The following is a 26,191-nucleotide window of genomic DNA, read 5'->3' as shown; positions in this document are numbered from 1 at the left end:
GGTCATCTGGGGAGCTCCCAGCTGATCCCAGGCTCCACACAGCATTTTTGTGGAACCCCGGGGTCAGCTGGGGACTCTACAGCTGATCCTGGGCTCCACACAGCATTTCAAAGTGGTAGCACTGCACAGAGCCCGAGATCAGCTGGCAAGTCCCCAGCTGACTGGATTCTGCAGAAATGTCACACGGAGCCCAGGATCAGCTAGGGAGTCCCCAGCTGACCCCAGGCTCCGTGCAGCGCTGCCACTTTGAAGTACCCCCATTTCCTCCCCCTTTGCTGCCTCTATCCGGTAGAGGTAGCAAGTGGGGGGAAGCGACTAGTCGACTTGACTATCCAATAAGCATTTGCTTATCGGATGGTCAGCTAGTCCTTAACATCCTTAATAAGAACCAAGTCTCCCATTGCAAAGGGAGAGTACTTATACTTTGAGCAATATTACCTAGTGCCCTCTTACAAGAAAATCATGCTAGGAATGGGTCTGAAAACTGTTGGTCCTAAAATGTAAATTTAATTGCTGTCCTTTCTTACGATTTCTGCTGTAATTCATTTTTAACAATTTGTGCTGATCAGCGTCCGATGGAAAATCCTACTACAGTTCCAATGTCGAAATCGACTTTTGTTGACTGGGACCCCCATCCAGAACACCATGGCTGAGGTAAGCAGGAGACCAGCATGAGCTGATTTTTTTTTTTCAAATAATTTATCCAAAGGCATAATAAATAGTGTGATAATTGCTGTCCTTGTATGTGCTTATTAGGATATTTGTGGTTTATGTATATTTAGGGTTTTGTGTCTCTACCATGCTATAAGAAATAACTGAGATCAGCTTCAGAAAGGATAATTTTGCCATACCCTACTCATTTGGAATTAAGTATGATTAAAGGTTGCTGGTACTCAGTCATTCCTAAATCATGAGATGAAAATGTGACTACTATTCCTTTTACTTCAGCATGGTGAAGTTATTGCTATTTATTGGAAATCATACCCTGACATTGATTTGAAAAACTACACGTATCTGGCTTTTGCCCACTATGAAAGGAAGATGATACTAGCATTCTGTCTGCTGTGATTGACAGAACACACTGTCATTTGATGTGACTTTGCCCAAAAGGCTCTGCAGTAGATTGAGATTCCTGATCATCTTGCAGTCGGGGTCGCTTAGACTTGATTCGGTGTCTCTTTGCTCCCCCTTTATAGCTATGGGCTCTGCTGCACTTTATAATGCCAACGCTATTTGATTCCCATGAAGAATTCAACGAATGGTTTTCTAAGGACATAGAGAGCCATGCAGAGAACAAATCTGCCATCGATGAGAGTAAGTACTAATCACAATAGAACTTAATACCCAGTTCATCTGCTCTACCTGCTTATAGATGCACTTCAGCTGTGTGTGACATCTCCCATTCTGATACAAAGAGGCAAGTGAAATGGCTTTGATTAGTTGTTTGGGCTAGGAATTCTAGATGATAGATGCTGTCAGAGAGAGAGAGATATCTCGCTTTTTATATAGAAAGAAATGCTACCTACAGGGTGAATCAGATTTGCCTGATATTGTCTGCCTCCATTTCCTCAATGGAAGAGGAAGGGTATTTAAAATACTGTAAATTTATACAGTGTGTAGCATGAAGGACTCCTAAATATAGGTTGGACCTTCCTGGTCTGGCACCGTCAGGGCCTGACCAGTCCTAAATGAGAGAATTTGCTGGGCATGTGGAGGTCTCCTGCCACTGGCTCCCAAGCCTAGCAGGCATCCTGCCGTGCTTTCCCCCAACCCAACCTGGTGGGGTTGCTTGCCCAGCTGTTGCTGGATTCCTGGTTAGCAAAGGGTCCAGCTTCTGCCACAGGGCTCCAGCCCTGCACTCCAGGAGGCGGAGGTAGTGGCAGGGCTCTGGCCCCAGCCCCAGTCCCGCGCTCCATGGGGCAGCTGTGAGGTTCTGGCCTCACACTGCCACGGGGCTTGACTCCAACCTGACACTCTCAGGGGTTGCCACAGTGCATGCTCCAGAAAGCTGCCAGGGGACTCTGGTCCTGCACTGACACGGGGCTCCGACTGCAGCTCCAAGGTCTCGGGGACTGCCGCAGGGCTCCAGCCCCATCCCGACCTGTGCTGCCATGGGGATCCAGCCCTGGTCTTGCACTGCCTGCAGCCAGGCTGCTGACCCTGTTGCCCTGGCTGGCCCTCAGGCTCACGGGCTCTCTGATCCAGGAGCATCCATGATCTTGCCAGACGACGGATGTTGCTGGACCAGAGAGTACCAATTTTTGGAGGTACAACCTGTATTTTGCAGACTATGTGTATTGTACAGAGATTATACCACTCACCACTGAATAGTAGCCACCTTTTAGTGGGAAGACAACTATTCTATTTCATCAGTGCTACGCAATAAGTTTTAGGCAAAGTGAAGCATAATATACAACAACTTGGGGAAATTTAGGTAAAGAGAATATAACAATATGATATTCTGGCCCGATTCAAAATCATGTAATTAGAGTTAAACTCTTACTTTTGTGAAAACTGCTATGAATTTTTTAATTCTCAATGAAGGGTCTGAACTTTAGTTTTACATCTCATCCAGAAGCCTGCGTTTCTGCAGCAACACAGTGCCCTTTAGCACTGTGTTGGTTCAAATCTGACTCAGGGTGAGACTCACTGTTAGTAATGACTAGCTTTATATGCTAATAGTATTGAATGAACTGCATGATTAATTGTTGTCTTGTCTTTATATATAATTTTTTTCCCCCTGTGGGACAACAAAATGACATCATCACGTCATAGTGTCCACAGGCTGGGGAGGAAGCATGGGCAGGTAAAGCCCTGCCCCCAGCTCTGTTCCTTCTACCCCAGGACCCATCCCTGGAGCCAAGCTGTACCCACTGCCAGCCTGATCCTCTCCAGTGGAGAGCCGGGCTGGAGCGCCTCAGCCCAGCCTTCACTGGGGGGCAGGGCCGGTCCTGGTCTGTCCTAGTGCCCCATGGCCCGGCCTTCCCCCGCCACCAGGTGCAGCCTAACTCAGGAGATGGTGTGGGGGAGGGCGGGGGGGGGGTTAGGGTTAGGCCGTGGGGTATGGGAAAGAAAGGACCAGGGCTGGCGCAGCTGTGGGCAAGGAGGGAGAAAGGGCCCAGGCTGTTGCAGGGCAGTATTGGGGGAGGAGGAGGGAGAAGAGCCCCAGATTAGCCCCCTCTGGTGGCCAGGGAGAGAGTCAAGATTGCCTACCCCCCTTCCCTCCTGCGAGAGGGAGGTTGGTGAGTGTATAGAGCAGGGGGTACAGACCCCTAGTTCTTCTTAATAGAAGTTAGATGCTGCAGGTTGAATCTCCACTGGCATCTTTGGGACCTAACCAGTCCTAACCCAGGGATTTTGGGAAAGTCACTGCCAGCCTCTCTGCTGTGGGCCTGCTCTGTTGCTCCCGGTGGCCAGCTCAGTGCCGCCAGCCACAGTTGGGCTCCTGGTGCCAGGGTCCAGCCCTGGCCTCTGGCTACTGAGCTCCGCCCCCAGCCTCCAGTCCCAGCCCTGGGCACCATTCACAGCTATCACCCAGCTCAGGTTGGGCAACATTTGTAGTCCTGCTGTGCTGGAGCACTCACCAGGTTCCCAACAATGCCTGATCATGGTTGTTGCCGGCCCAGAAAATCCAGGACTAAAGAGGTCCAACCTGTAATTGTGTGCCCACAGCATTCTGCTCATTGGACTGTAATAGATGTTGTGCTATAGAAATGCATTGTCTGAGGGAGAGATGTAAGCATTCATGAGGTCATAAGCATATTGAGACAGGCTGATAAAAGAACCATGTTCAGTGCACATAGATCAGTCCTGTGACATAGGAACATGCCTTAGGGCAGGGCTACCCAACCCGCAGGCTATATGTGGCCCACGGCCCATTTGTTTGTGGCCTACGGTGCAGTTTGGGTTTACACGGGGCTTAACACATGGCCCATAGGTGGGAGCCAAAACAAAGAAGTGGTCAATAGATTGGTCTATTGATATGCGTTTTAGTAGTTAAATTCCTAGACTGTCATTGCTCATTAAAAGTGCTGTCATATGGGTGGAAATCAGGTGAATATTGCATTTTATTACTGTCAGCAGAACTGACTTAAATGGGGCCTGCATGTTGTTGTGTAGTCTTGCCTTGATCTTTGTATTCATGCCCGTCAGTGTGAAAGAAGCTATGTGCATGTATATTTGCATGTATATGCTATTACACTTAAGTTGCAGCCCTCAGCATGTGTTTTGAGTATCATTGTGGCCCCCAGGACTTCCAAAGTTGAGTAGCCCTGCCTTAGGAGAATGGGGGAGCAAGAAGAGTTTGAGAAACAACTGGACATAGTATAGTTTCTGCCATTGGGGCAGTAATCATGTTTTTTTTCTGGCATTTCAGACCAGCTGTCCCGCTTGCACATGATCTTGAAGCCTTTCATGTTGAGAAGAATCAAGAAGGATGTGGAAAATGAGCTGTCAGACAAGGTGTGAAACAAAATAATGTGGAAAGCAAGAATTGCATCTGGCTTACTTTCAGTGTTTTTAGTTTGTAGAAATCTGTATGTGGGTCTGTCTCTCTACAGTTGATTCAAAGATCAGAAAACACTGTCTGTTCACATCCCTTTCACTTTTGGTAGCACATTCCTGTGAGATCACACCCATATTTAACTGGAGAACATACAAGAGCCCGTAATGCCCTCCTTTTGTACAAGTAAAACCATTCATCCTAAGAGTTGTAAATAAAAGATCCTTAAACCTGAGCAAGCATATGGAAAAATCAGTAAATGAACTGAAGGGGATTTGATAAAGGATTGACATATCTAGAAAAAACACATACCCCACAGGGCTCTAAAGGCAGGATTTTCTCAATGATGTGAGAATTACCTAGTGTCTTTTTTAAAAAAAGAAAAATATACATATTGAGTATGCCTTGTTTTTAGTGCTCTGTAATTTCCCTTCCTCATTGCCTGTCTCCTCCCCATCTCTTTGCCTTCCTTTGAAAATCCTCCTAAGTAACACTGCAGTGATTTAATATGACTTAGAGCAGAGTATCCACAGTGTCAACCGTGTATAAATACAGAGATTGTCTTGTATATGCCATTCCACCCCTCCCAATTACATAATATCACTGTGGTAATTATAGCAATTGACTGAATGGAAAAGTGATATTAGGGAATGAGGTTCACTCACTGTTGTAACTTCTCATTGTGGCCATGTCTAGGGATTAGCTCCTTTCATACCTGATGCCCTCTTTGCCACTGTTGTTCACACCATGTCCTCTCTCGCTCTCCAGGACTTGTGGTGCTTCTCCTTCATGACTTGGCCTTCCAGCCAGTTCACTGTATATCCCTCCCCTTCTGAGGTATCAAAAGTGCTGCTTGAACTGCTGTCTTCATGCCAGTTCCAGACAATTTTCCGGTTCAAGGCCAGGTCCTATGCCCTTTCTCCATGCCTTTCTGCTACTCTGGGTTCCAGCCTCGGCACTGTGTCCAGTAACTACTCTCTGCTTACTCATTGAATCTGTTGCTATTTCCCCAGACTCCTTCCTATTTCTCTTTTCTGCCTTCGCAGTTTACCATCCCAAGCTACCTCCCCAAGAGCATAACTGTAGATTACTTCCACCAGTCTAAACTCTGTAGCCCCTAACAAACCTCCCTTCACCTGTGAAGGGGACTGCAGACTGCTTCCTCTATAATCCTCTTCTTTTTTCAGCTTCATTCCTTTATACAGCTCCAGCTTGCTCCTTCCCAGCCAAATATCATCAATTGTCTGATATCAGCCTCTTGCTTTCTTACAGGTGCAGCCTATAAAGTTCATTGTCCTAATTTAACCTGCACTGTCTTATGTGGGGTGAGCATCCCTTCACAGGGAAGTATTAGATATAGACTCTAGATTCTTTTAAATAATTTAGTAGCTGAAAATAAGGAAGAAAGTCTGGCTGTTCACATACAGGACTGTCCATTTAAAACAAAAAAGGAACCAGCCATTGCTATGGGACACAGAAAGTAATGTCCCTACAAAGCCTTTCAGCAAAGCAACAAAAGGTGTTCATTCTTCTTTGGATGTTTGTTCACTTTGTTTGCAGTCAGATGTGTGCACATCGTGTGCACGAGGGTTGGAAACTTTTCCCCTAGCAGCTACGGAGCCCTCTGGAGTGGCGCCACTAGTAGCAGCCCTTATATACCACTGCTGACCCACCCCTGCTTTCAGTTCCTTCTTACCATCCATGGCAGCATTGGAACTTCTCTTGCATCATCAAATCTCTAGTTCCTAGCTATTCAATACTACTTGATTTTATTTTTCCTTTCATTCCTTAGTTTTTTTAGTTGTTAAACAAGAAGTTAGCGAGCCAGCCTGCCAGTGCGAGATGTCGTCGACACGCAAGGTTCACCAAGACAAGCTGTTGACTCTGGCATCCATATAGGCACTGTCGAGTCCGGCACAGAGTGGTTCTCCAGGGAACCAAACTCTAGTGGCAGTGTTACTCCTCCACGGGATGGGGAGTTTATCAGAGCCATGACAAGCTATAGTATTCCCCAGAGTTCATACACCCTCCTTTCAGTAAGTGGAATTGGCAGGTGGAACTGTGTAGGCTTGGATCCATGAGTCTCATCCCTTCTCTGTGGTGTCTCTCTCTTCCTTACTGTGTCAGAGCCTGAGGAGTGGCAGGAGCTTGCAGGATTCTTTGAAGCAGACAGGGGCTTAAGAGATTCTTCTTTGCTCTGACAGTGCCTTTTCTATACTGAACACCATTCCTCATATGGTAATATGGGGTGGCCAGCATGATCATGATGATTGGCACCTGATTTGTGACCCCTGGGTAGAAAACACCTGCTTGGTGACATTACTTGACCATAGTACAGGCCCTGAGCCACACTTTCGAAGGTGCCTAAAGTTGCAGATAGGCACATACCAGGATATTCAAAGGCACCTAAAATCAATGGTAGTTATGTGCCCAGGCATCATTAAAAATCCAGAAGATGCCTTTTTGCATCTTTAGGTACCTAAAATAACGTGGAAGACTGGTTTCTCCACCCCTGTTCTTGGCTTCTTGCCTAATTCCTTGCAGCATTTCAAGACAGTGTTCTCAGTTAGGAAGTGCTTTCTGTGGCAGGTCCTGGATGATTTAATTACAGGTCTGAGGGCAGTTGCTTATGTATTTTTCTGTTATATGAATTTTTCCTATGATACGATCCTACTAAGGTTGTCTGTATGAATCTTTATCCAGTAATGCTCTGCTTTAGGGTCAGAATATAGTACTATAACCCCATCACTCTTTTGCAGATTGAGATTCTCATGTACTGCCAGCAGACCACGAGACAGAAGCTGCTCTACCAAGCTCTAAAGAACAAAATCTCTATTGATGACCTGCTGCAGTCCTCCATGGGCACTACCCAGCAAGCACAGAACACCACTAGTAGCCTCATGAATCTAGTCATGCAGTTCAGGAAGGTAAGATCAGCAAAAATGTATATTCGTCAGCCATCTTGGAAACATCACAGCAAAAAAATATTCCTAACCTAGGCTGGCTGATTGCATGCAGTCCTCAGTTACGCCCTGATGGAATGTAGCTTGAGACCAGCAGTGAAAATATGACATAAAGCAGAGCGCCTGCCATACAGTGCATGTGTCTGCTAGTTGGGTCCCTGTTCATCACTGAAGAAATCATTCACCTGGGGAAGAAGAGGTAATATGGGTAGGAAATTATATTATCTGGTATCTGAACTTAGATACTCTATGAAATCATTATATGCTCATCCGTTCCACAGTTTGAGCAACATTGGGCAGGAAAATGCTACAAATGACTACATTTGCGGGTTTTTTTCCCACCCAGCAGCTGACATCCTCCTTTTCTTACCCAGGTGTGTAATCACCCAGAGCTGTTTGAACGACAAGAAACGTGGTCTCCATTTCACATTTCCCTAAAGCCATACCAGATTTCAAAGTTCATCTACCGTCATGGACAGATCAGGGTCTTTAACCACTCGCGGGACAGGCAAGCCAATTTAACCTTCCCTTCAACTTATTCAGTACTTTTTATTTCATCTTTTAAAAGTCTGCTCTCCCTCTTTTGTGCTGTTGTGATTCTGCAAGGTTTATATAGGGCTTGTCAGTTAGCCGGTCTCCCAAAAGTCTGATTTTCGACAAAATGGAGATGGTAAAGAGATTGAAATAGCCAGAGACTGAAATAATCATTAACCTACACAACGAAGAATTTTTTCTAATAGGACTGGTTTGAGTTGTATATCTTTCTCTAAGGCCTTGTCTACACTATGAGATTAGGTCATATTTATTAAGGTCAATTTTTTTTTCCCCAGCATCAGATTTCGTAAAGTCGAAGGTGCATGTCCGTACAGTGTGCAAGAGTTTGACATAGTGCATCCCCAGTAGGGTCACTATCATTGACTTCAATAGCAATGCACTATGGGTAGTTATCCTGCCATTCTTGCTGGCCCATTGCATTCTGGGTTAGGTTCCCAGTGCTTGATAGGACAAAAACAGTGTAGTGGGTGGTTCTGGGTACATGTCATCAGCGTACCATAATGCACTCTTCTCCCCCTCCATGCCTGCTTAAAAGCAACAGCAAACATGGACCCTTTTCAACTGCAGAATGCTATGGTAATCCTAGAAAACATCTTGCACCTTATGCTGCGGTATGTCCAGTGCCTAACCAGGAGCTGCCAAAGGGAGGAAGAATCTGAGGAAGGCACAAACACAGATATGTATGAAACCCTTGAGCGGAGCAATCAGCACATTCTGGCAGCATTTGATCCTGTTGATGCAGTGAAATGCTGGTTCTAGTACCATGAGACAAGCATAGACTACAGAGTCATGCAGCTATGGGACAATTAGCAGTGGCTGCAAAACTTTTGCATGCATAAAGCCACTTTTGTGGAAGTTTGTGAATTGTTTCCCCCTGCCCTGAAGCACAGCAATATCAGAATGAGTCCCACTCTGGCAATTCAGAAGCGAGTGGCAATAGTCTTGTGGCAATTTGCAACACCAGGCAGCTACCAGTCAGTTGGGAATAAATTTGGAGTGGGTCAGTCTACAGTGTGTGTGTGTGTGTGTGGTGGGAGTGGGGGGGGGAGGCGCTACTGTGATGCAGGTAGTTAATGCAATCCCTTGTGCTATGAAGGATAGTCACTCTAGGAAATGTACAGGACATAGGGGATGCCTCTGTTGTGTTGGGGTTTCCAGATCTGGGCACCACATTTCAAGAAAGATGTGGAGAAACTGGAGAAGATCCAGAAAAGGATAACAAAAATGATTAAAGGTCTAGAAAACATGAGCTGCGAGGCAAGGCTGAAGGAATTGGGCTTGCTAGTTTGGAAAAGAGAAGACTGAGGGGGGACATGATAGCGGTTTTTGGGTATCACCAGGAGGAGTGGGGGAAATTGTTCTCCTTGGCTTCTGATGATGGGACAAGAAGCAATGGGCTTAAACTGCAGCAAGGGAGGTTTTGATTGGACGTTAGGAAAAACTTCCTAACTGGTAGGGTGGTTAAACACTGGAATAAATTGCCTTTGGAGTTTGTGGAATCTCTATTGCTGGAGATATTTAAGAGTAGGTTAGACAGACACCTGTCAGGGATGATCTTTATCGTACTTGGTCTTGCCATGGGAGCAGGGGACTGGCCTTGATGATCTCTCGAGGTCTCTTCCAGTTCTAGTATTCTGTGATTCTATATCAGTCTTCTGTGAATCACAGAATGATAAGGAGTGGATGCCTACTGAATGTGCCCAGAAACCTGGACTTTATGCTGCTATGCTTTGTGCTGCAATGACACCAGACCACTTACTGCTGGCTTGGTGTGGAAAGGACAAAATAAAACACATCTCCCCGGAAAGCGTGTGAGAAGGATGAAAGAGTCCTGTATGAGACATTTATGGAGATGTGCTGGGAGGGTTCCTGTTCCATCTCCAAACATGGTAACTGTTCCATGGAGCCCCGGTTATGTAGGCAGAGTGGCTGCAACAGATCACACCCAACTGCCTTAACCCACTTGTAGCATGATTAAAAATGTGAACTCAGCAGAAGTGCCCTCCCTGCCATCGGGGTTCAGAAGTGATACATCCTGGGATGAGGACATGTGGTCTCCAAAGCTTTAAAAAAGTTCTGGCTGTCTGTGAGATTAGATGCTTCATTAGCCTGCTGACCATTCTTCTCTTCCTCCTCTTCTTCATCCACAATGTCCTCCCTGCTGTTGCCTGAGGTGGCCTGAAGAATCTCTTGGGGGAAATTTACAGACTGGGTTTGGACACTGGTCAGTACCCCCCTAGTATACCATGCAGTTACGCATAGAAGCAGCATGTTTGCAGTGATTACCTAGAATGTCCGTTTGCCTCCTTTGTCCTCTGGTATCCCTGCCTGAGCTCCTGTATTTTCATGCGGCACGGCTGGGCATCCCTGGCATATCCTTTTTCTACCATGCCCTTGGCAATCTTGACATAGATATTAGCATTTCTTTAGCTACTTTGTAGTTCTGCCTAAACAGATTCCTTTCCCCACACAGCAATCAGGTCCAGGATCTCCAGCATGCTCCATGCTAGAGCTTGTTTGCAACCCTGGGAATTCAAGGTCAGGTGTGCTGCCGGCTCTGAGATCTATTTGCCACACTGAACAAACAGGAAATTGAATTCAAACTTGCCTGGGCCTTTTCCTATGCACTTAGAAAGCAGCAGAGTGGAAAGTCCTGGCCAGAGCAGTCACATTGGGGCACTGTGGGACACCTCTTAGAGGCCAAGAACATCAACTTTCACAGTGCTGCATTTCCAGTACCCTAAAGTCAACCATGCAAAGTCAAATTTACCGTTACTCCTCCTGAAAAGCAGGAGTACCAAAATCAACTTTAACAGCCCTTAAAGTAGGCGGAACAGGCTTAGTGGTGTGGATTTGTTGTTTAGAAAATCAACTTAATTTGGCTAAGTTTGACCTAAACTCCTAGCGTAGACCAGGCCTCATGCTCTTGCTGGAGGGATACATCCATGAATGGCTGCGTAGCATTGTTTAGCTAGATATTATTATTATTATTATTATTAGCTATTTGTATTTTAAATCATGTGTTAACATATTCCTGTCTGTTATGTCCTATTATATATGTCCTATCTGCATTTTGTGCACTGTTATTTGGAGGTAGTGCTCTAAGGTCTACCTTTGTGGGGATTTTTGGTTTGTCTTGTTTTTGGTTTTTGTCCTCCAATTATCTTCAAAACTCCCTTGTCCTACCCTCCTTGCTGAGGAGGGCTAGCTGCAGCTTCCTCTGGAGTCATTTAATACTCTTAGAAAGAGGGATGAGTGAGCTGTGATTAAAGACTATTGTGAGATGGTTTTTCCCCACATAGGTCAAGTGTGGAGTGTCTACAGCACTCTGTGCCTAATGGCTTGTGGTCCACCTGCTTTTTGTGGCATCTGCTTCTAGATGACTATTGAAACTGTTGAAGTACTTTACACTGTGTTTTTAGCTCAACTGTAACTTTATAAATACCTGAGGGTTATGGTTAATAATCAGCTGAACATGAACTCCCAGTATGATGTAGGGATGTTAAGGACTAGTTGACTATCCGATAAGCAAATGCTTATCGGATAGTCAGTCAACTAGTCGATTTCCCTGCCCTCCCCCCTTACTGCCTCTATCAAATAGAGGCAGCAAAGGTGGGGGGGAAGAGGAGGTACTTCAAAGCAGCATTGCTGCACAGCTGATCCCTGTCTCAGCTGTGCGGCGCTGCCCCTTTCAAATGCCGCCTTGGTGTTTCAAAGTGGCAGCACCACACAGCCGAGCCTGGGGTCAGCTAGGGAATCCCCAGCTGACCCCACATCCGTGTGGCATTTCAAAGCTGGCACCCCACGTGTAGCTTGGAGTCAGTGGGACTTCCTGCTGGCCCCGGACTGCACACGGAGTTCCTTTGAAATGTACATGTGCCTATCGACTAGTTGAGTAGTCGACATATGTTTACTTAACATCCTTAGTATGATGCTGTGACCAATAAGGTTAATGCAATCCATGGATGTGTAGACAAAAAATCTGAAGTAGGAATAGAGAAGTTCTTTTTCCTCTGTTTTTGGCACTTGTGTAGCTACTGCTATAATAGTGTGTCCAGGTCTGAAGCCTGCACACCAAGAAGAATGTTGATACATTGGAAAGGGTTCGAGGAATAGTGGAAAACATGGCTTATAGTGATAATCAGTTTAACAACAAGAGCCTCTCCAAGGTTGACTTAATCATAGTTCTTAAGTGCCTACCTGGGAAACTAATACCTGATAAAAGGCTCTTCAGTCTAGCAAACAAATGTATAACAAGATTTGATGGCTGGAAGCTGAAGCCTGACAAATTTAGAATGTGTATGGTTTTTTAACAGTGAGGATAATTTGGAAGAAAGCTGTGGTGGATTTTCCATAACACACATTTTTAAAATCAAGATTGTGTGTTTTAATGAAATACACGCTTTAGTTCAAATAGGAACTATTTCAGGGAAGTTATCTGATCTGCATTATACAGGATGGCAGACTGGAAGATCAGCTATTCTTTCTGGCCTTGTTATGTGTATGAATATGTAAGTTCCAATTAACTCTATTCTCTGAGGTTTTTAAATAGTTCTAGCCAAGTGATGTCTTCCCTGTTTTTTCATTTTATTTAGTTGTTACTCAGTATTCAGTGTGCTCTCATAGCAAAGCTATTGTAATCAAATAATCCTCTGACTAAGCAAGTCAACACGGGTCTACACTACAAACTTATAAGTATGTCACTCAGAAGTGTGGGAAATCGGAGTACCTAAATCAGTGTTTTTTAAACGATGTTCTGTGGAACACTGGTGTTCTGTGAACAACTTGCGGGTGTGCTGCGACCTCTTCTTTGTTTTTGTTATTACTTTGTTTTTTCTTTTTTTTTGTCCGACAACAATTTATTTTTTTGAAGAAAATTTTCATAGGTGTTCCACATAAAAAATATTATTGTTTGGTGTTCCGTGGTCTCAAAAAGAACACTGCCCTAAATTGTAGTTATTCCAATTTAGCCCCCAATGTAGACAGTAGGGATGTTAAGAAGCATGTAATTTGTTAATTGTGTAGCTGACAAATTTTGTCGACTACACAATTAATCGACTAAGGTTTAGCACTACAAGCACTCAGTCACGGCTTGCGCCAGGTCCAGGAGCTAGCCCTGCTGCAACTCTACATTCAAAGTATGTTAGGAACTGGGCAGGCAGGCAGCCTGACTCAGTCCTGGCTTGTGCCCGGTCCCAGGAGCCATGCCCTGCTGTGGCTCTGCATTAAAACTATTTTAGGAGCCAGGCAGGCAGGGAGCCTGGCTCAGTCCCATAGGTCCCAGCACCTGTGCCGTGTTGTAAGTGTAGCCACGCCCTCAGGAAAAGTAAGACAAAGCAATTTATATTCTCTCCTTTTTCTGCTGATGATGTGTAATGGAATTGAAGCTTCGATAGAATACTGGAGGAATCTGGTTTCCCCTTGAGTGGCTTTTCATATGTAAGGAAGCTATCTGTGTTGATTAGCTGTAACATGATATGTTGTGAGCATCTTTGTGTCTTGACAGCTTGTAATTGCTCACTCCAGATGGAAACGAGCTGTTTGAGTGCAGTCTGCTGGTTGCTCTGTCTGTGGCAGTGCCTACTAAATCTTTATCTCATTCAATCATGAGACATGCACAAGCAGTGGATCACATAAGCCGTTATTTAATAATAGAAGATAGGATCAGTGCTCTTTCCCAGTATGAAAAGCAATCCAGAAATGATGTTCTGACTCATGGTTAAATTAAGTAAAATCTATTGTGGCTGCTGCTTTTCATTAATACATTATCGTGAAGTACTGGAAAATCAGAAGATCAGGTTTCTTACCATGAAGAACCAAATTCTGTAAACTCCTAGACAGCAAGAGGAGAGTGAAACTGTGATACTGTAACTGAAAGTCACTCTGTGTCATGGGATCAGAGCTTAGTATTTCTGACTTCTTGATTGTATGTGAACTGAATTACTGCTTTCTTATTTTTTATTTTGTTCCGTTCATTTTCAGGTGGTTACGGGTTTTACTTTCACCATTCGCTCCGGACCACATTCAGCAGTCTCTCTTCCATAGGAAGGGTAGGTTTACTTCCCTTAGGAAGCAGTTAAGGTGGCTAGCACACTGCCCAGTTTTATTTGGAGGGAACATTGGTGTAGATTAACTTCTCCCTGGGACTGCAGATTCTGTGCCTCCCTGGTCACAATTCCTTAGACCCTTTCAACATCAGAACTTAAGTCAACAAATTAATTTCAGTTGATTAATAAGAGGCAAGGTAGAAGGGTAATCTAAGGTCATGTCTATACTAAACAGAGGATCAACATTGCAGAGGTCAATCTTCCAGTGTTTAGTTTAGCAGGTCTAGAAAGGACCCCTAAATTGGATGCTGTGAGCACCCCCATCATGTCCCTTACTCCTTGCAATTGCAAGAAGTAAGGAAAGGCAACAAGAAAGTTCTCCCATCAACTTGCCACTGTGGGGATGACAGAGAAATTCATCTTATGGTAAGTCGACTCCAGATACATATTTACATAGCTGGAGTTGTGTATCTTAAGCTGGACTTCTGATTTAGTATGGGCCTGCCCTCAAAGAGTTCTGTTTAGCCTTAACATTATTCTGCTCTTATGACTTACACTTTTAGTCCAGTTTAAAGAGTTAATGTTGCTTTTTATACACTAGTATGAGATTTGTGAGTGCTTCATAGATTCAATCTAGTGAAACCTCAGGAGTAACTGCTAGTAATAGAGAACATAGTAATTAACGTGACAAAAGAGAGGGGAGATTTTGGAAGAGGAGCAGAAGCACACTTAAGGCTCCATTCTTGCATCAAGATCTGTTAGGATGGACCTCTTAATCTGTGTGGTCTTTGATTGAAGTCACAAAGACTTTGTGCAGCCACAGGGATTTGAGCTTCATGGATGATTGAGTGGTGCCTGTATGACTCTTGTGCATATCCTGTTGGCTATTTTGAAACTATTCATTAGTTTTGACTTGATAAATCTTCAGGGAGTTTTTGCATTAACTGAATAGAAAAATGTAATGATTGTAAACTTAGATAAAGTAGGAATATGAAAACAAATGAGCATACCCCTACCTATTTTTTAATATTCATCATATGGTCTGGCCCAGAAACTGTGACTTAAATTCAAGTCACAGCAATCAAGATGAAATCTTTAATATCCTCTAAATCAGAGGTTCTCAAATTGGGAGATGAGCTCTCCAGAGGGAGAAAGGATTCAAGAATGTATTCTGGGAGTGTGACAAGTTAAGGGGGACTATGGATTGCAGACATCAATGAACCCACAGCAATGAACAACTAACATAGCTGATTCGTCCAGACATACAAGGGCTTCGATGGCACTATGCATTTTAACGGATTTGTTCAGCTTGCATAGCATTATGCAAAGTCATTGCCATCCGTACATTAATCTGTTTGCTATGACAATGTGTGCATATTTAGTTGTCAGTATGGACCAGAGCCAGTTGTTTGTTTTTGTTACAATGGATTGTTGGCTCATTCTTGCAACAGGAAAAAAATAACTCAAGTGAGAAACAAGCCAAAACTGACTCAGCTGAAGCACTGCCACCACGTATATCTGCGTACTCATTTGTGTGGCAAGAGTGGGGACTGAACTATTACAGACACAAAGAAGCAGGCTATGATCAAATAAATTTGAAAGCCAGCGCTCTAAAGGAATAGGTTACATTGGGAATGCCTGTATCATTTCCCATTCTTCTTGTATTTAGGCATTTGGATGTCTAGACCTCTGGGATCAGAATTCACCCGGACTGGTCAGGTGTGCTCATTGTCTCCTTTATGTGGGCCTGGAATAAGTGTCGGCCTTAACTTTGACATTTTTGTTATCTAGGTGCCAGTGAAGAAAGTTGTTTTTCTTTCCTTCGATTTATTGATGTCTCTCCAGCAGAAATGGCAAACCTCATGAATCAGGGACATTTAGCCAGGTGAGGAAATTGATTCTATTCAATTAATTTTAAAAAGAAACTTAGAGGAAAAGTATGTGCTTATGTAATAAGTATTTCTGTAATAAAGTTGGCATGTTCTTGGACTATGATCAGCTATAATTTATAATTAATTTGTATTACAGAGGTGTCTAGATGCATCAACCAAGATCAGAGGCCTGTTGTATTAGGCATTCTGCACACCCATAGTAAAAAGAGTTTACACTCTAACTAAATAAGACAGGCAAAGGATATAAAGTAAAATATTTTCCCATAGTATCACAACAAGCCAGTGGCAGAGCCAAGACCAGACTAAAAGCCAGGATTCCTCAGACCACACTTCTTCTCTGTTTTTACTGTTTCCCCTCATCTTTGTATATTTTAAAATTTATAGAGAATTATGCTGGGCCATAAAATTGGCAATACTTCAACTGTAGTTACTGATGCCTTCCTTCTGTGTGTGCTAGTCAAAACAGGGGATGGCTCTCCAGCGCACACTGACAGATTGATGGACTTCTGATCATAAAGGACTATGCTGGATCAGCACTGTGAACTCCACTGTGGTAGAAAAAGGAACAATTACTCATGTTTAAGCTTGTCAGAGTCAAATATTTACTTATATAGTACAATTGCAATGACTAGTATACATTTTAAATATTTTTAACTTTTAATTTGTACTGTCATGGGAAATTAAGGGGAGACAGAAGGGTTAAGGTTCAGGCAAGTTGGGGGGGTAGTTCTGATAGCAGGGCTGCAGGGGTTCCCACCACTGATACCAGGGTTGTGCAACCTTCCAAGGGCCCCAAGACACCCAGTTAGGGTTGCAAGGAAGAAGAGAAACTCCTAGCCTGAGGGGCAGCTCTGCTACTGCTGAACAGTTCCTGCTGAGGGATGGCTCATATTCTGGGCTGGTGACTGAGTTAGTGGAACTGTGACAGTGGAGCAGCAGGGGGTTCCCTGCATGGCTAGAGGGTTGGTGACTTCTGATCCCTTCAAACTCAAGGTGTTGGGGAGGTGGTCCTTGCAGGGTAGAGCAGACACACCGCCTCCCTGCTCCCCCCCAACCAGAGCCCCAAGAAAGAGGGCAAACTCCTAACCATTGGGCTTGACCCTGCTGGTGAATGGTTCCTGTCCAGACACAGCCATTCAGCTTGGGGTTGTCTTTTCCTCTCTGCTCTGCCTGCCAGGACTGCAGCCTACCCTATTTATTACATCCTTTTCAGACCTGCAGCAGTGCAGGGATCCTTCTGCAGCCTCACTGTTAAAGGAGTGAGAGAGGAGGGCTGCAGAGGATTTCCTGTGCTGTCTCTGGGCCGCTGACACTAGATTTTTGCAGTTGCATGGTGCCAGGAGGCTGCACTTATGCCTGCTGTTGCTGGTGGTGGATTTTTTTTGGCTAATATCAGTGTGTCAGCTGAAGTTGCTCTCCACAGACGTCTGTCAATTTAAATCAAACCCTGCCAGCCAAGGTTCCCTCTAACTTTTTTCATCCATGTGTGGAATAAATATTATGTGCATTGAGGTAAGTGCAGAAGAGCGCCACCAGTAGAAACACATGCTGTTGGCTGTGGGCTAATCAGCTGGGCGGCATTTGAATTTTTGCTGGGTGGCCGCCCATGTGCTCAGTTTACAGGGAACACTGCTGCCAACCCTCCTTATGTTATGTAATCCTGGTAGGGAGTTATAAAAATAAAATTCTGAATCTTAAAATTTTAAAATGAGCATTTTTTATTACTGCCTTGCTGTGAACCAAAAGAAGATTCAACATAAAACCTGAGTGCTATATAATGCATCTAAATGTTTTTTCAAAATGTAAGTGTTGTAGGCTTTGATGATTGTGGTTCTTGGATCAGTCACTTCTGTTCTGTGGTTCAAAAATGTGATAGGACTTTTTCTCCTGAAGTGACAAACATTCACATAGATTTTTGTGGAAATCTGTACATTTATAATGCATTATTTTTACCACATATTTCTATATATGCAGGTACTTGTGGAGAAGTCAGAGAAAAGTAATAGTAAAAAATAAATAGAGAAATATTTTCCAATGTAACTGGATTTGGGGAAAAAACTGTTTCCCCAAAGCCAGGATGCTGTAAACATGAAATATTAAAGGAATAAGACGTGTCAAGTGTAGCCCTGCTGTATCTGTTTAAGGCCCCCCTTCACAGAGCTGTAAGTAAGTGCATTTATTATTGTTTATTTCAGATGGTTAGCTCTTTTCCTGTCTCTGAAAGCCTCCTACAGGCTCCATCACTCGCGTTCCTGGACAGATCCAGAAGGGGAGAATCCACACAGAACTCCATTTCTGGGAAATAAAGATTTCTTGCTGGGAGTCAATTTTCCACTCTCTCGTCCCAACCTGCACAGCTGCACTTTTCTGCAGGTAAGCACAATTTGCAAAGACATACGAATCCTTCAGCATATACTAATAGCTGGTAGTGAAGGGGAAACAAGGAGGACACTTCCATCCTCCTTAAAACACATGGAAAAATAGACATGGAAAAAAGTTTCCATACACAGCTTCCTGGAGTCCCTTGCACTTTTGCAATAGAAAAACTATCATGGCTTCTGGGTGTAAGATACCCTATCTGGGAACAGTTTGAAGAAATTCGTTCCCTGGGTAAAAAAGGAAAATATGCCAAGTGTAAGCAATGCAAAAAGAAGATGCAGGGCCCAAGTGCAAGAATGAAACATTATAAGGAAAACTGTTTGTTGGGAGAAAATGATGTGGATGTCTGAAAAACAATGTGGTTCAACTTTGCAATGCCATCATTCTTCGAGAATCTATCTATGCCTTTTAGTATAAGTGATTTAACAAGCTGTTTGTTGTGTTGGATGTTGCTAGAAAAAAAAAGTTTAGCTTAGCTTATCATAATGGCTTGTTTAATTAATTAGGTTTAGAATCTGTCACCCAAGTATACAGTGCAGAAAGCTGCAGTAAGACAAATCTAGATTTGCCAGTTGCCACAGTGTGTCATTTTCTTATTTTATATTATGTTTATATTTGGAACATCATGGTTACAGACCATAATGGTGATTCCTTAAGTCTATTCCCTATTTTACTTCAGTATAACTCAGCTTTCCCAAAGGAACCCCAGTCCTTACTTGTTTTTAATGGGGCTTACTCCAAAATTAAGTGCACTCTAAGCACTGTCAGTCTTAGCTTTTTTTGGTAACTTGGAATCAGATCTTCATCAAAATGACAGTGGGAGTGGGCAACATGAGAGTTAGCTGTAGAAGTGTTAGGGACAATGTACATTTAGTGTTATAAGGACTTGTCTGCTAGAGTTAATAAAATTTGAAAATAATAAAAAAGAAGAGTAAGGACAGCCATCAGGAGACTACTCCAATTGCAAATGTGAAACATTTATATAACATCTGTTGTATTCAACTAAATCTTAAAAGTGCTGTTGTGTTTGTGTGTGTGATTTAAATCTCACCACTCCTAATGTACTGCTGCTGCTTCTGAAGCTTGACACAGGTAATGAGAATAATGAATTTTTTTCTACATTAATAAAAATCAAATTATCTAAAGAAATTACTCAAAGTATACCCTCTTAGGGCACATCTAGACTACATGGCTCCGTCGACAGAGCCATTTAGATTTGTTTACTCGGAAAAGGGAAATGAAGCGGCGATTTAAATAATCGCCACTTCATTTAAATTAAAATGGCTGCCGCACTGTGCCGATCAGCTGTTTGGCGGCACAGCGCTGTAGTCTGGACGCTTCGCAGTCAACATCAAAGGCATTTGTCGACCTCCCCGGTAAACCTCATCCCATGAGGCATAACGGGGAAGTTGACTAATGCCTTTGATGTCGACCGCGGAGCATCCAGACTATAGCGGTGTGCTGCCAAAGAGCTGATTGGCACAGCGCGGCAGCCATTTTAATTTAAATGAAGCGGCAATTATTTAAATGGCCACTTCATTTCCCTTTGCCTACAACCCTAATCTACATGACTCCGTCAGCAGAGCCATGTAGTCTAGATGTGCCCTTAGATGTGAAATGTTGTACTGAGCTATAAATTAACATGTTTTATTGATCAGATTTGCACCACTGTTTGAAGAAATAGGTGAAAAAGTATCAGTGGGAAACTTGATTTTAAATCACTGATTTTTTTGGAGTGATTTAAATTGCCTTTATTTAAGTCAGTTCACCCTGTTTGATGATAACCCCCAAATATCTTGTGGGTTATGGGAATAGGGAGGGTGGATTGGGTGTGTGCAGGAGGGTAGGATGCACATTGATAGTATGTGTTGGAGTCTTGTGCATGGTGTGGGAAATGGTGATTCCTTAAAACAGAGTTTCTGCTCTTTTTATGAAGATGTTGCCAAGTGCCTACGAGCTACCATCTCCAATGCCTCTGTGACTTATAAAGTCTCCTGCTGTTTTTTCAAACTTTGCTTATTGCAGAAATCTCTGGATTTGATTAATAGAATAATGTTTAAAGGGAGCTAGGGTTGGATACCAGGGTGTTATAAGCAGTGTTGCCAATTCTTGCCACCTTATCACAAGTCTCACATATTAGATGTTTTTCCTTAAAGCTGCAGCTTTATTTTAAAATATGTGAATTTCTAGCTCCGGTGGCTGTGGAGAAAAGTTTGAGAAATCCAAGTGGCTCAGGGGAGACTTTCAAAAGCACAAAGGAAAACTGATTGCTCAGTTTTCACTGGGAGTTGGGCATGTGACTCCCCTTTGTGCCTTTGAAAATCCTCCCCTCAAAAACAAGGAGGCAAATAAAAAGAACCCCAGATTTGGGGGGGGGGGGGGAGAGAGAGTGAGTGTTATGAATTATTTTTTTGAGTCTTAGAGATGGCATTACTTCAACTGCTGCATTTCAAAACAGGCCAGAAATTTACTCTTTGCAGACAGTGGAAGATGTCAGTGGGGGAAACTGATGCTTCTTGCTGAAGGCATTAAGCAGTCTGAAACATCTTTGCCTTATTGAATGAGTTGGATTCTTCTTTGTTCAGCTGGATGGGTTCTCATTAATAACTGGTTTGCATTCTCTGCACCACAATCAGTCCGCTAGTAGGAAGCACTAATCAGTCAAAAGTGCTATCATTACATACCTGGACAAGCGTCATCATTGTATCATTGACAGTACTGACGTAGGATCACAGTGGTTGGAGAGTGAAAAGGTCATTCTGTCAGATCATCAACTCCATTAAGTTTTGTTGGCAGGATATACTTCACTGCTGTTCTGTTTGTTCTTCTCTTGAGTTTTCTTTCCCACTTCTTCCTATGAATATTTTCTTTTTGATTAATTAGGGTGACATTTCAATCCTATTATGAAGCCAGTGTTAATAGATTTTATGGGACATTTGGTGTTTTATTTTTGTAATTACTCAGCTGCAGTCTCATTTTGAGGTTTCAGTTTTATCCATCTTTTCAACTAGGCCAGATTCTCAAAACCCAGAACAATATAGTGAATCAGATTATAGTTCATGTTTCTAAGCGAAATCTTTTTCTGGCTTCCTGTCTTTAGCTTGAACCACTACATAGTTTGGGGTCCTTAAAGAAGTTATTTGTTTTATATGTGCATTCTCAGATAATAGCTGCTGAGCATATTTCACTTTATATTAAATATAAACAGAGTTCCTGGTGAACTTAAAGCAAAAATTAAGTTTCAAAAATTTTGTGGCAGTCAGCCCTTCTTTCCTCATCCTCTCAAGCTAGCAAATGCTGTCACAGGACCAAGTCTTGGTTTTTGGCATTCCATACAAGAACTTTTTCTCATAACTAGACAAATGAGAAGCGAGTCATGCTCAAGAAAAAAAATGCGCTGAATGATGACTGAGTCTTATACTTCCAAGTCCAAGTGCTATAGGAGCCAGAGAAAATGAAAGGGCTTATGAGTTCATTTAGAATTGCACAAATATCCTTGGAACAAGACAAATTGAGTGGTGAGTTGTCTGCACATGAGCTCAGGATGCATGGGATACAATCTGTTGAAAAACTAAGCAGAGTAACTGCATGACTCCTGGGAGCTGTGGGTTATGGGTCAGTTGAATTGCCACATAGAAGGTACCACTTACACCAAGGGAGCTGTAGTGTTGGGTAAGGTGAGAGAGCAGACATATCCTACAGAACGTAAAGTACAGGCAGTCCCCGACTTACACTGATCCGACTTATGTCGGATCTGCACTTACGAACGGGGCTTTTCTCGCCTCCGGGGCGAGAAAAGCTTCTCCCGGTCTCCCTGGTCTGCTGGGGGGGTCCAGCACAGCCGCTGGACCCCTCCCCAGCAGACCAGGGACACCCGAGCAAAGCCGCCGCCTGGGCGGCTTTGCTCCTGGGCAAACGAGCAAAGCCGCCCAGGCGGCGGCTTTGCTCTGGTGTTCCTGGTCTGCTGGGGGGGACAGGAGCAAAGGTGCAGAGCACGCCCGCAGCGGGACAGCCCGGGCGCGCTTGGGCTGTCCCGCTGCGGGCGTGCTCCGCGGCTTTGCTCCTGACCCCCTGGTCTGCTGGGGGGAGGAGGGGTGCAACTAGTGCCCCCCCCCCAGCAGACCAGGCTTTTCTTGCCTACCCCTGGGGTAGAGCAGCTGGGGGCTGCCGGGTTGGTCCTGCAACGCCGCTCTGGACCAACCCGGCAGCACCCCAGCTGCTCTGCCCCAGGCGTCCTGATTCAGCCGCTGCTGGTCAGTTTCAGCAGCGGCTGAATCAGGACGCCTGGGGCAGAGCAGCTGGGGTGCTGCTGGGTTGCTCCAGTAGTGCCGAGGGCGTCCCCAAGTCAGTCGCTGCTGAAACTGACCAGTGGCTGACTACAGGAAGCCCGAGGCAGAGTTGCTCTGCCCCAGGCTTCCTGGAATCAGCCGCTGATCAGTTTCAGCAGCAGCTGACTTGGGGATGCCTGGGTTTTTTAAGTTGAATCTGTATGTAAGTCAGAACTGGCATCCAGATCCAGCCGCGGTTGAAACTGATCAGTTTCAGCAGCGGCTGACGCCAGTTCCGACTTACATACAGATTCAACTTAAGAACACACCTACAGTCCCTATCTTGTACGTAACCCGGGGACTGCCTGTACTCCAAAGGAGATAAAAGAGCAAAGAGAGTTAGCAAACAGACAGAAAAAGTAGTTTTAGTTTTAAGGTGCAAAGCCCATTGCATCTTTCCTCCTGGCTGTCTGAGAGATTGCTTCTTTTCCAGTGCTCTCATGCTTCTGCTGCAACCTTTAGAATAAACAGAGTCCAACAGTGCCTGAATTTTGTGTCTGGAAGTTGGTAGTAAGCTGTCCTCAGTGTTATGTCTTTTAACTTTGGAATTTGCTTCTATGGCTGATCAGATGGAACCCAGATCTTTTCACCATTAGTGCACAATATAAAGTCAGTTTCTTTTCCCATGTTTTGCCAGAGGGGTGAATGTATTTTCTTTATGATTAAAAATGATATCAAGTTTAGAAATATACAGTGTACCTTGAGTTTTGATAATTGGTTCCACATTAAAAAGAAAAATCAACTTCATCAAAGACAGACCATTTATGAAGTGGCCCCTAGCTAATCTGCAGAAAGGGAGATTTCTTTCTAAAGCAGAGGGATTTTGCTTGCGTATGCTTAAGTTCACTAGAGAATGTGAATTCTGGAAAGTGAAAGGAGACAATGTCTGTGTGGAAGGAAACAGCCAGCCAGAATGCAGTTGAAGGGGAAGTTGAAATGGAAGATTCTTAACAGGTAGAAAAACAATCTTGGGCTTGGTGTGTCATATTTTGCAGCATTAACAAAAAACAAACTAACATAAGCCCCTCTAATTTTCAGTCAAAGAGAAACAGCAGGGAAACCATGTACATACACCATTTAACTCTCTCTGTGCTGGTGTTTAGGCCTTGATTATGTATCTGGTTTGATGAAATGTCTGTTCTGTTCTTCTCCAGTATGAGCATGTGGTTGAGGTAAATTTTCTGGAACCCTATGCAGCCTGCTATGGACTGCATTTGTAAGTATTAGTCTCTGAAGCCTGCCCTCCTCCCCATGATTTGTACTAGGGACGTAAGTGACTAATCGACTAGTCAACTATCTGATAAGCAAAAGCTTATTGGATAGTCAACACACTAGTCACCCACTCACTTCCCCCCTTGCTGCTTCTATCGCAAAGAGGCAGCAAGGGGAGGGGAAGTGGAGGGGATGCTGGGGGGGAGCCATTAGAAGCCGGCTCCCCCCAGCTCCAGCTCTGTGGGAGGGGGGCAGAGGCGTTCTAATTTTGAAATGTACAAGAGTCCCCACTGGAGCTCTTGTACATTTCAAAGTGGAGGCACTACAAGGAGCCTAGGGCCAGCAGGGACTCTTGTACATTTCAAAGCGGAAGCGCCTGCATGGAGCCTGGGGTCAGCGGGACTCCCTGCTGGCCCCTGGCTCCTTTCAATTTTTGAAATGCAGAAGAGCCCCAGGGCTCTTGTACATTTCAGAGGCAGACTGCTGCACTAGTCCTTATTGACTAATTAAATAATCGATGGAAATCCATCAACTATTCAATTAATCATAATTTAACATCCTTAATTTGTACAAGGGCATGGCTAGTAGTTTCCCCTTTTTCAGGGATCAAGGAGAAAGTGCACCATTTGCTGCGTTCCTCACTCAGGCTGGGGAGCGCAGGGAGCAGATAAACCTGGACCTGCCCCAGCAGGGAAACAGCTACCCCTCCCCCAGCTGTGCCTGCTGGAGCTGCAGCAGTCATCAAGAAGTGCTTCTTACCTGGCCCCAGAAACAAAAATTAAGGACCCAAGCAACACTGGGTAAATCTTCTAGTTTAAAATATGGTAATAATAATTAAAGTGAGTCTTTAGGACACACGTATTATTGTATATCTGCACTCCTTATAAAGTTTCAGAGTTCCATCTGTGCAGTTTAGAGACAGAATTAAATGTCATTTCAGTCAGCCATGCAGAACCAAAATAGCTATTACTCAGTTATGCCATAATTTCAGTGATGGGTATATTGGAAAAATACAAAGTCACTTTCTTATCATGAACCCACTTCAGGAAGTTTTCATGGCTTGAATCAGATAAGTGAATGTAAAAAATCACACTGAGAAAAAGGAAACTGTATAAATATGGGAAGTCTTTTCTCGCATGCTTCAGGTCAACACTTCCAATTAAAAGTGCAAAATAGAAAAATAATTTGTCAGTGTACAACAATAATCAAGAATCTTTTAAATATCTCTCTTTGGGACTGAGGTAACAGTTTAATGCTGTCTTTAGTGACCTTGCTCATGTTATCACTCAAATTATAACTACTTTTAATGTGAGTATGGGTGGGCAGTCTTTCTTTTTGTCTGTCTACACATAGTATCATAATACTGTAAATATAGAGATAGATATAGTATAATATGATATAGTGGGAAAGAGTCCTCCATTTTGTTTGGTTTCCTCATTTGTTTTTGAGAGTGGTAGGAATGCAGTCAAGTTTAGTGAGACTGCAAGAAGCCTGTGTCCCTTATCTGTCTTGCAGCAAAAGAGTTCTACAGCACTGCTTAGTGACTGCACCCTTGTGTCAAGTGTTTCAATTCTTTCTTTGTGAGGTTCTTGGCTTAGTTGTGCAAGGGTCCTAGAGTTGTACCTATGTCATGTTCTGAACTTTACTCAGTTTCTTTCCTTGTATGTGAATCTGATGGGCAGCTAGTTTTCCACTGTGTCTGAAGCTGTGAAGGCTAGGACTATAATAGAGTTTAAAGAGAAGCTAGATAATTTCATGGAGGTTAGGACCATAAAAGGCTATTAGCCAGGGGATAAAATGGTGTCCTTGGCCTCTGTTTGTCAGAGGCTAGAGAGAGATGGCAGGAGACAAATTGCTTGATCATTGTCTTCGGTCCACCCTCTCTGTGGCACCTGGTGCTGGCCACTGTCGGCAGACAGGATACTGGGCTGGAAGGACCTTTGGTCTGACCCAGTACGGCCGTTCTTATGTTCTTATATATCTACTGCCTTCTCCAAACACAAATATTTAATGACAGCACATCATGGAATTCAAAGAAGGACTCTTCCTCCTGTGACTTGCTCATAATTTGTGTACAGGTAACATGAGGAAGTAGGTTCTATGTTAAGTCTCTTAATGTTCTTTGTCCACATGCATACAAAATACAGTTTGCTTTTCCTTATCTGAGATACTGTCTTAGAAATCTTTCCTCTGTTTTTTCCTGTGTTTCTATTTGGGCTGAAGCCAGCATGCCTTGCTTTTTGATATCAGTGCCCAAAGGAGAATCAAACACTGAAGATGACCTCAGGAAAATGTGTATCAGTGGAATTAACAT

At 43.8% G+C, this 26,191-nt stretch overlaps 1 protein-coding gene across 2 annotated transcripts in view; it reads left to right on the top strand.

Moving 5' to 3' along the window:
* INO80 (INO80 complex ATPase subunit) overlaps window positions 1-26,191 on the top strand; it is a 147,461-nt gene that overhangs the window by 62,325 nt on the left and 58,945 nt on the right. For both annotated transcript variants that reach the window (XM_075927123.1, XM_075927122.1), the window contains 8 exons: window positions 570-654; window positions 1,197-1,314; window positions 4,376-4,461; window positions 7,261-7,428; window positions 7,839-7,972; window positions 14,002-14,069; window positions 15,858-15,951; window positions 18,154-18,331. In XM_075927123.1, coding sequence (XP_075783238.1) covers window positions 570-654; window positions 1,197-1,314; window positions 4,376-4,461; window positions 7,261-7,428; window positions 7,839-7,972; window positions 14,002-14,069; window positions 15,858-15,951; window positions 18,154-18,331 — 931 coding nt within the window. The remainder of the gene's footprint in view (window positions 1-569; window positions 655-1,196; window positions 1,315-4,375; window positions 4,462-7,260; window positions 7,429-7,838; window positions 7,973-14,001; window positions 14,070-15,857; window positions 15,952-18,153; window positions 18,332-26,191) is intronic.

This window comes from Pelodiscus sinensis, chromosome 4 (assembly GCF_049634645.1).
Source record: "Pelodiscus sinensis isolate JC-2024 chromosome 4, ASM4963464v1, whole genome shotgun sequence".
NCBI lineage: Eukaryota > Metazoa > Chordata > Testudines > Trionychidae > Pelodiscus > Pelodiscus sinensis.
Note: the sequence above shows the minus strand (reverse complement) of the source record. Positions and strands in the feature narration are given on the sequence as shown.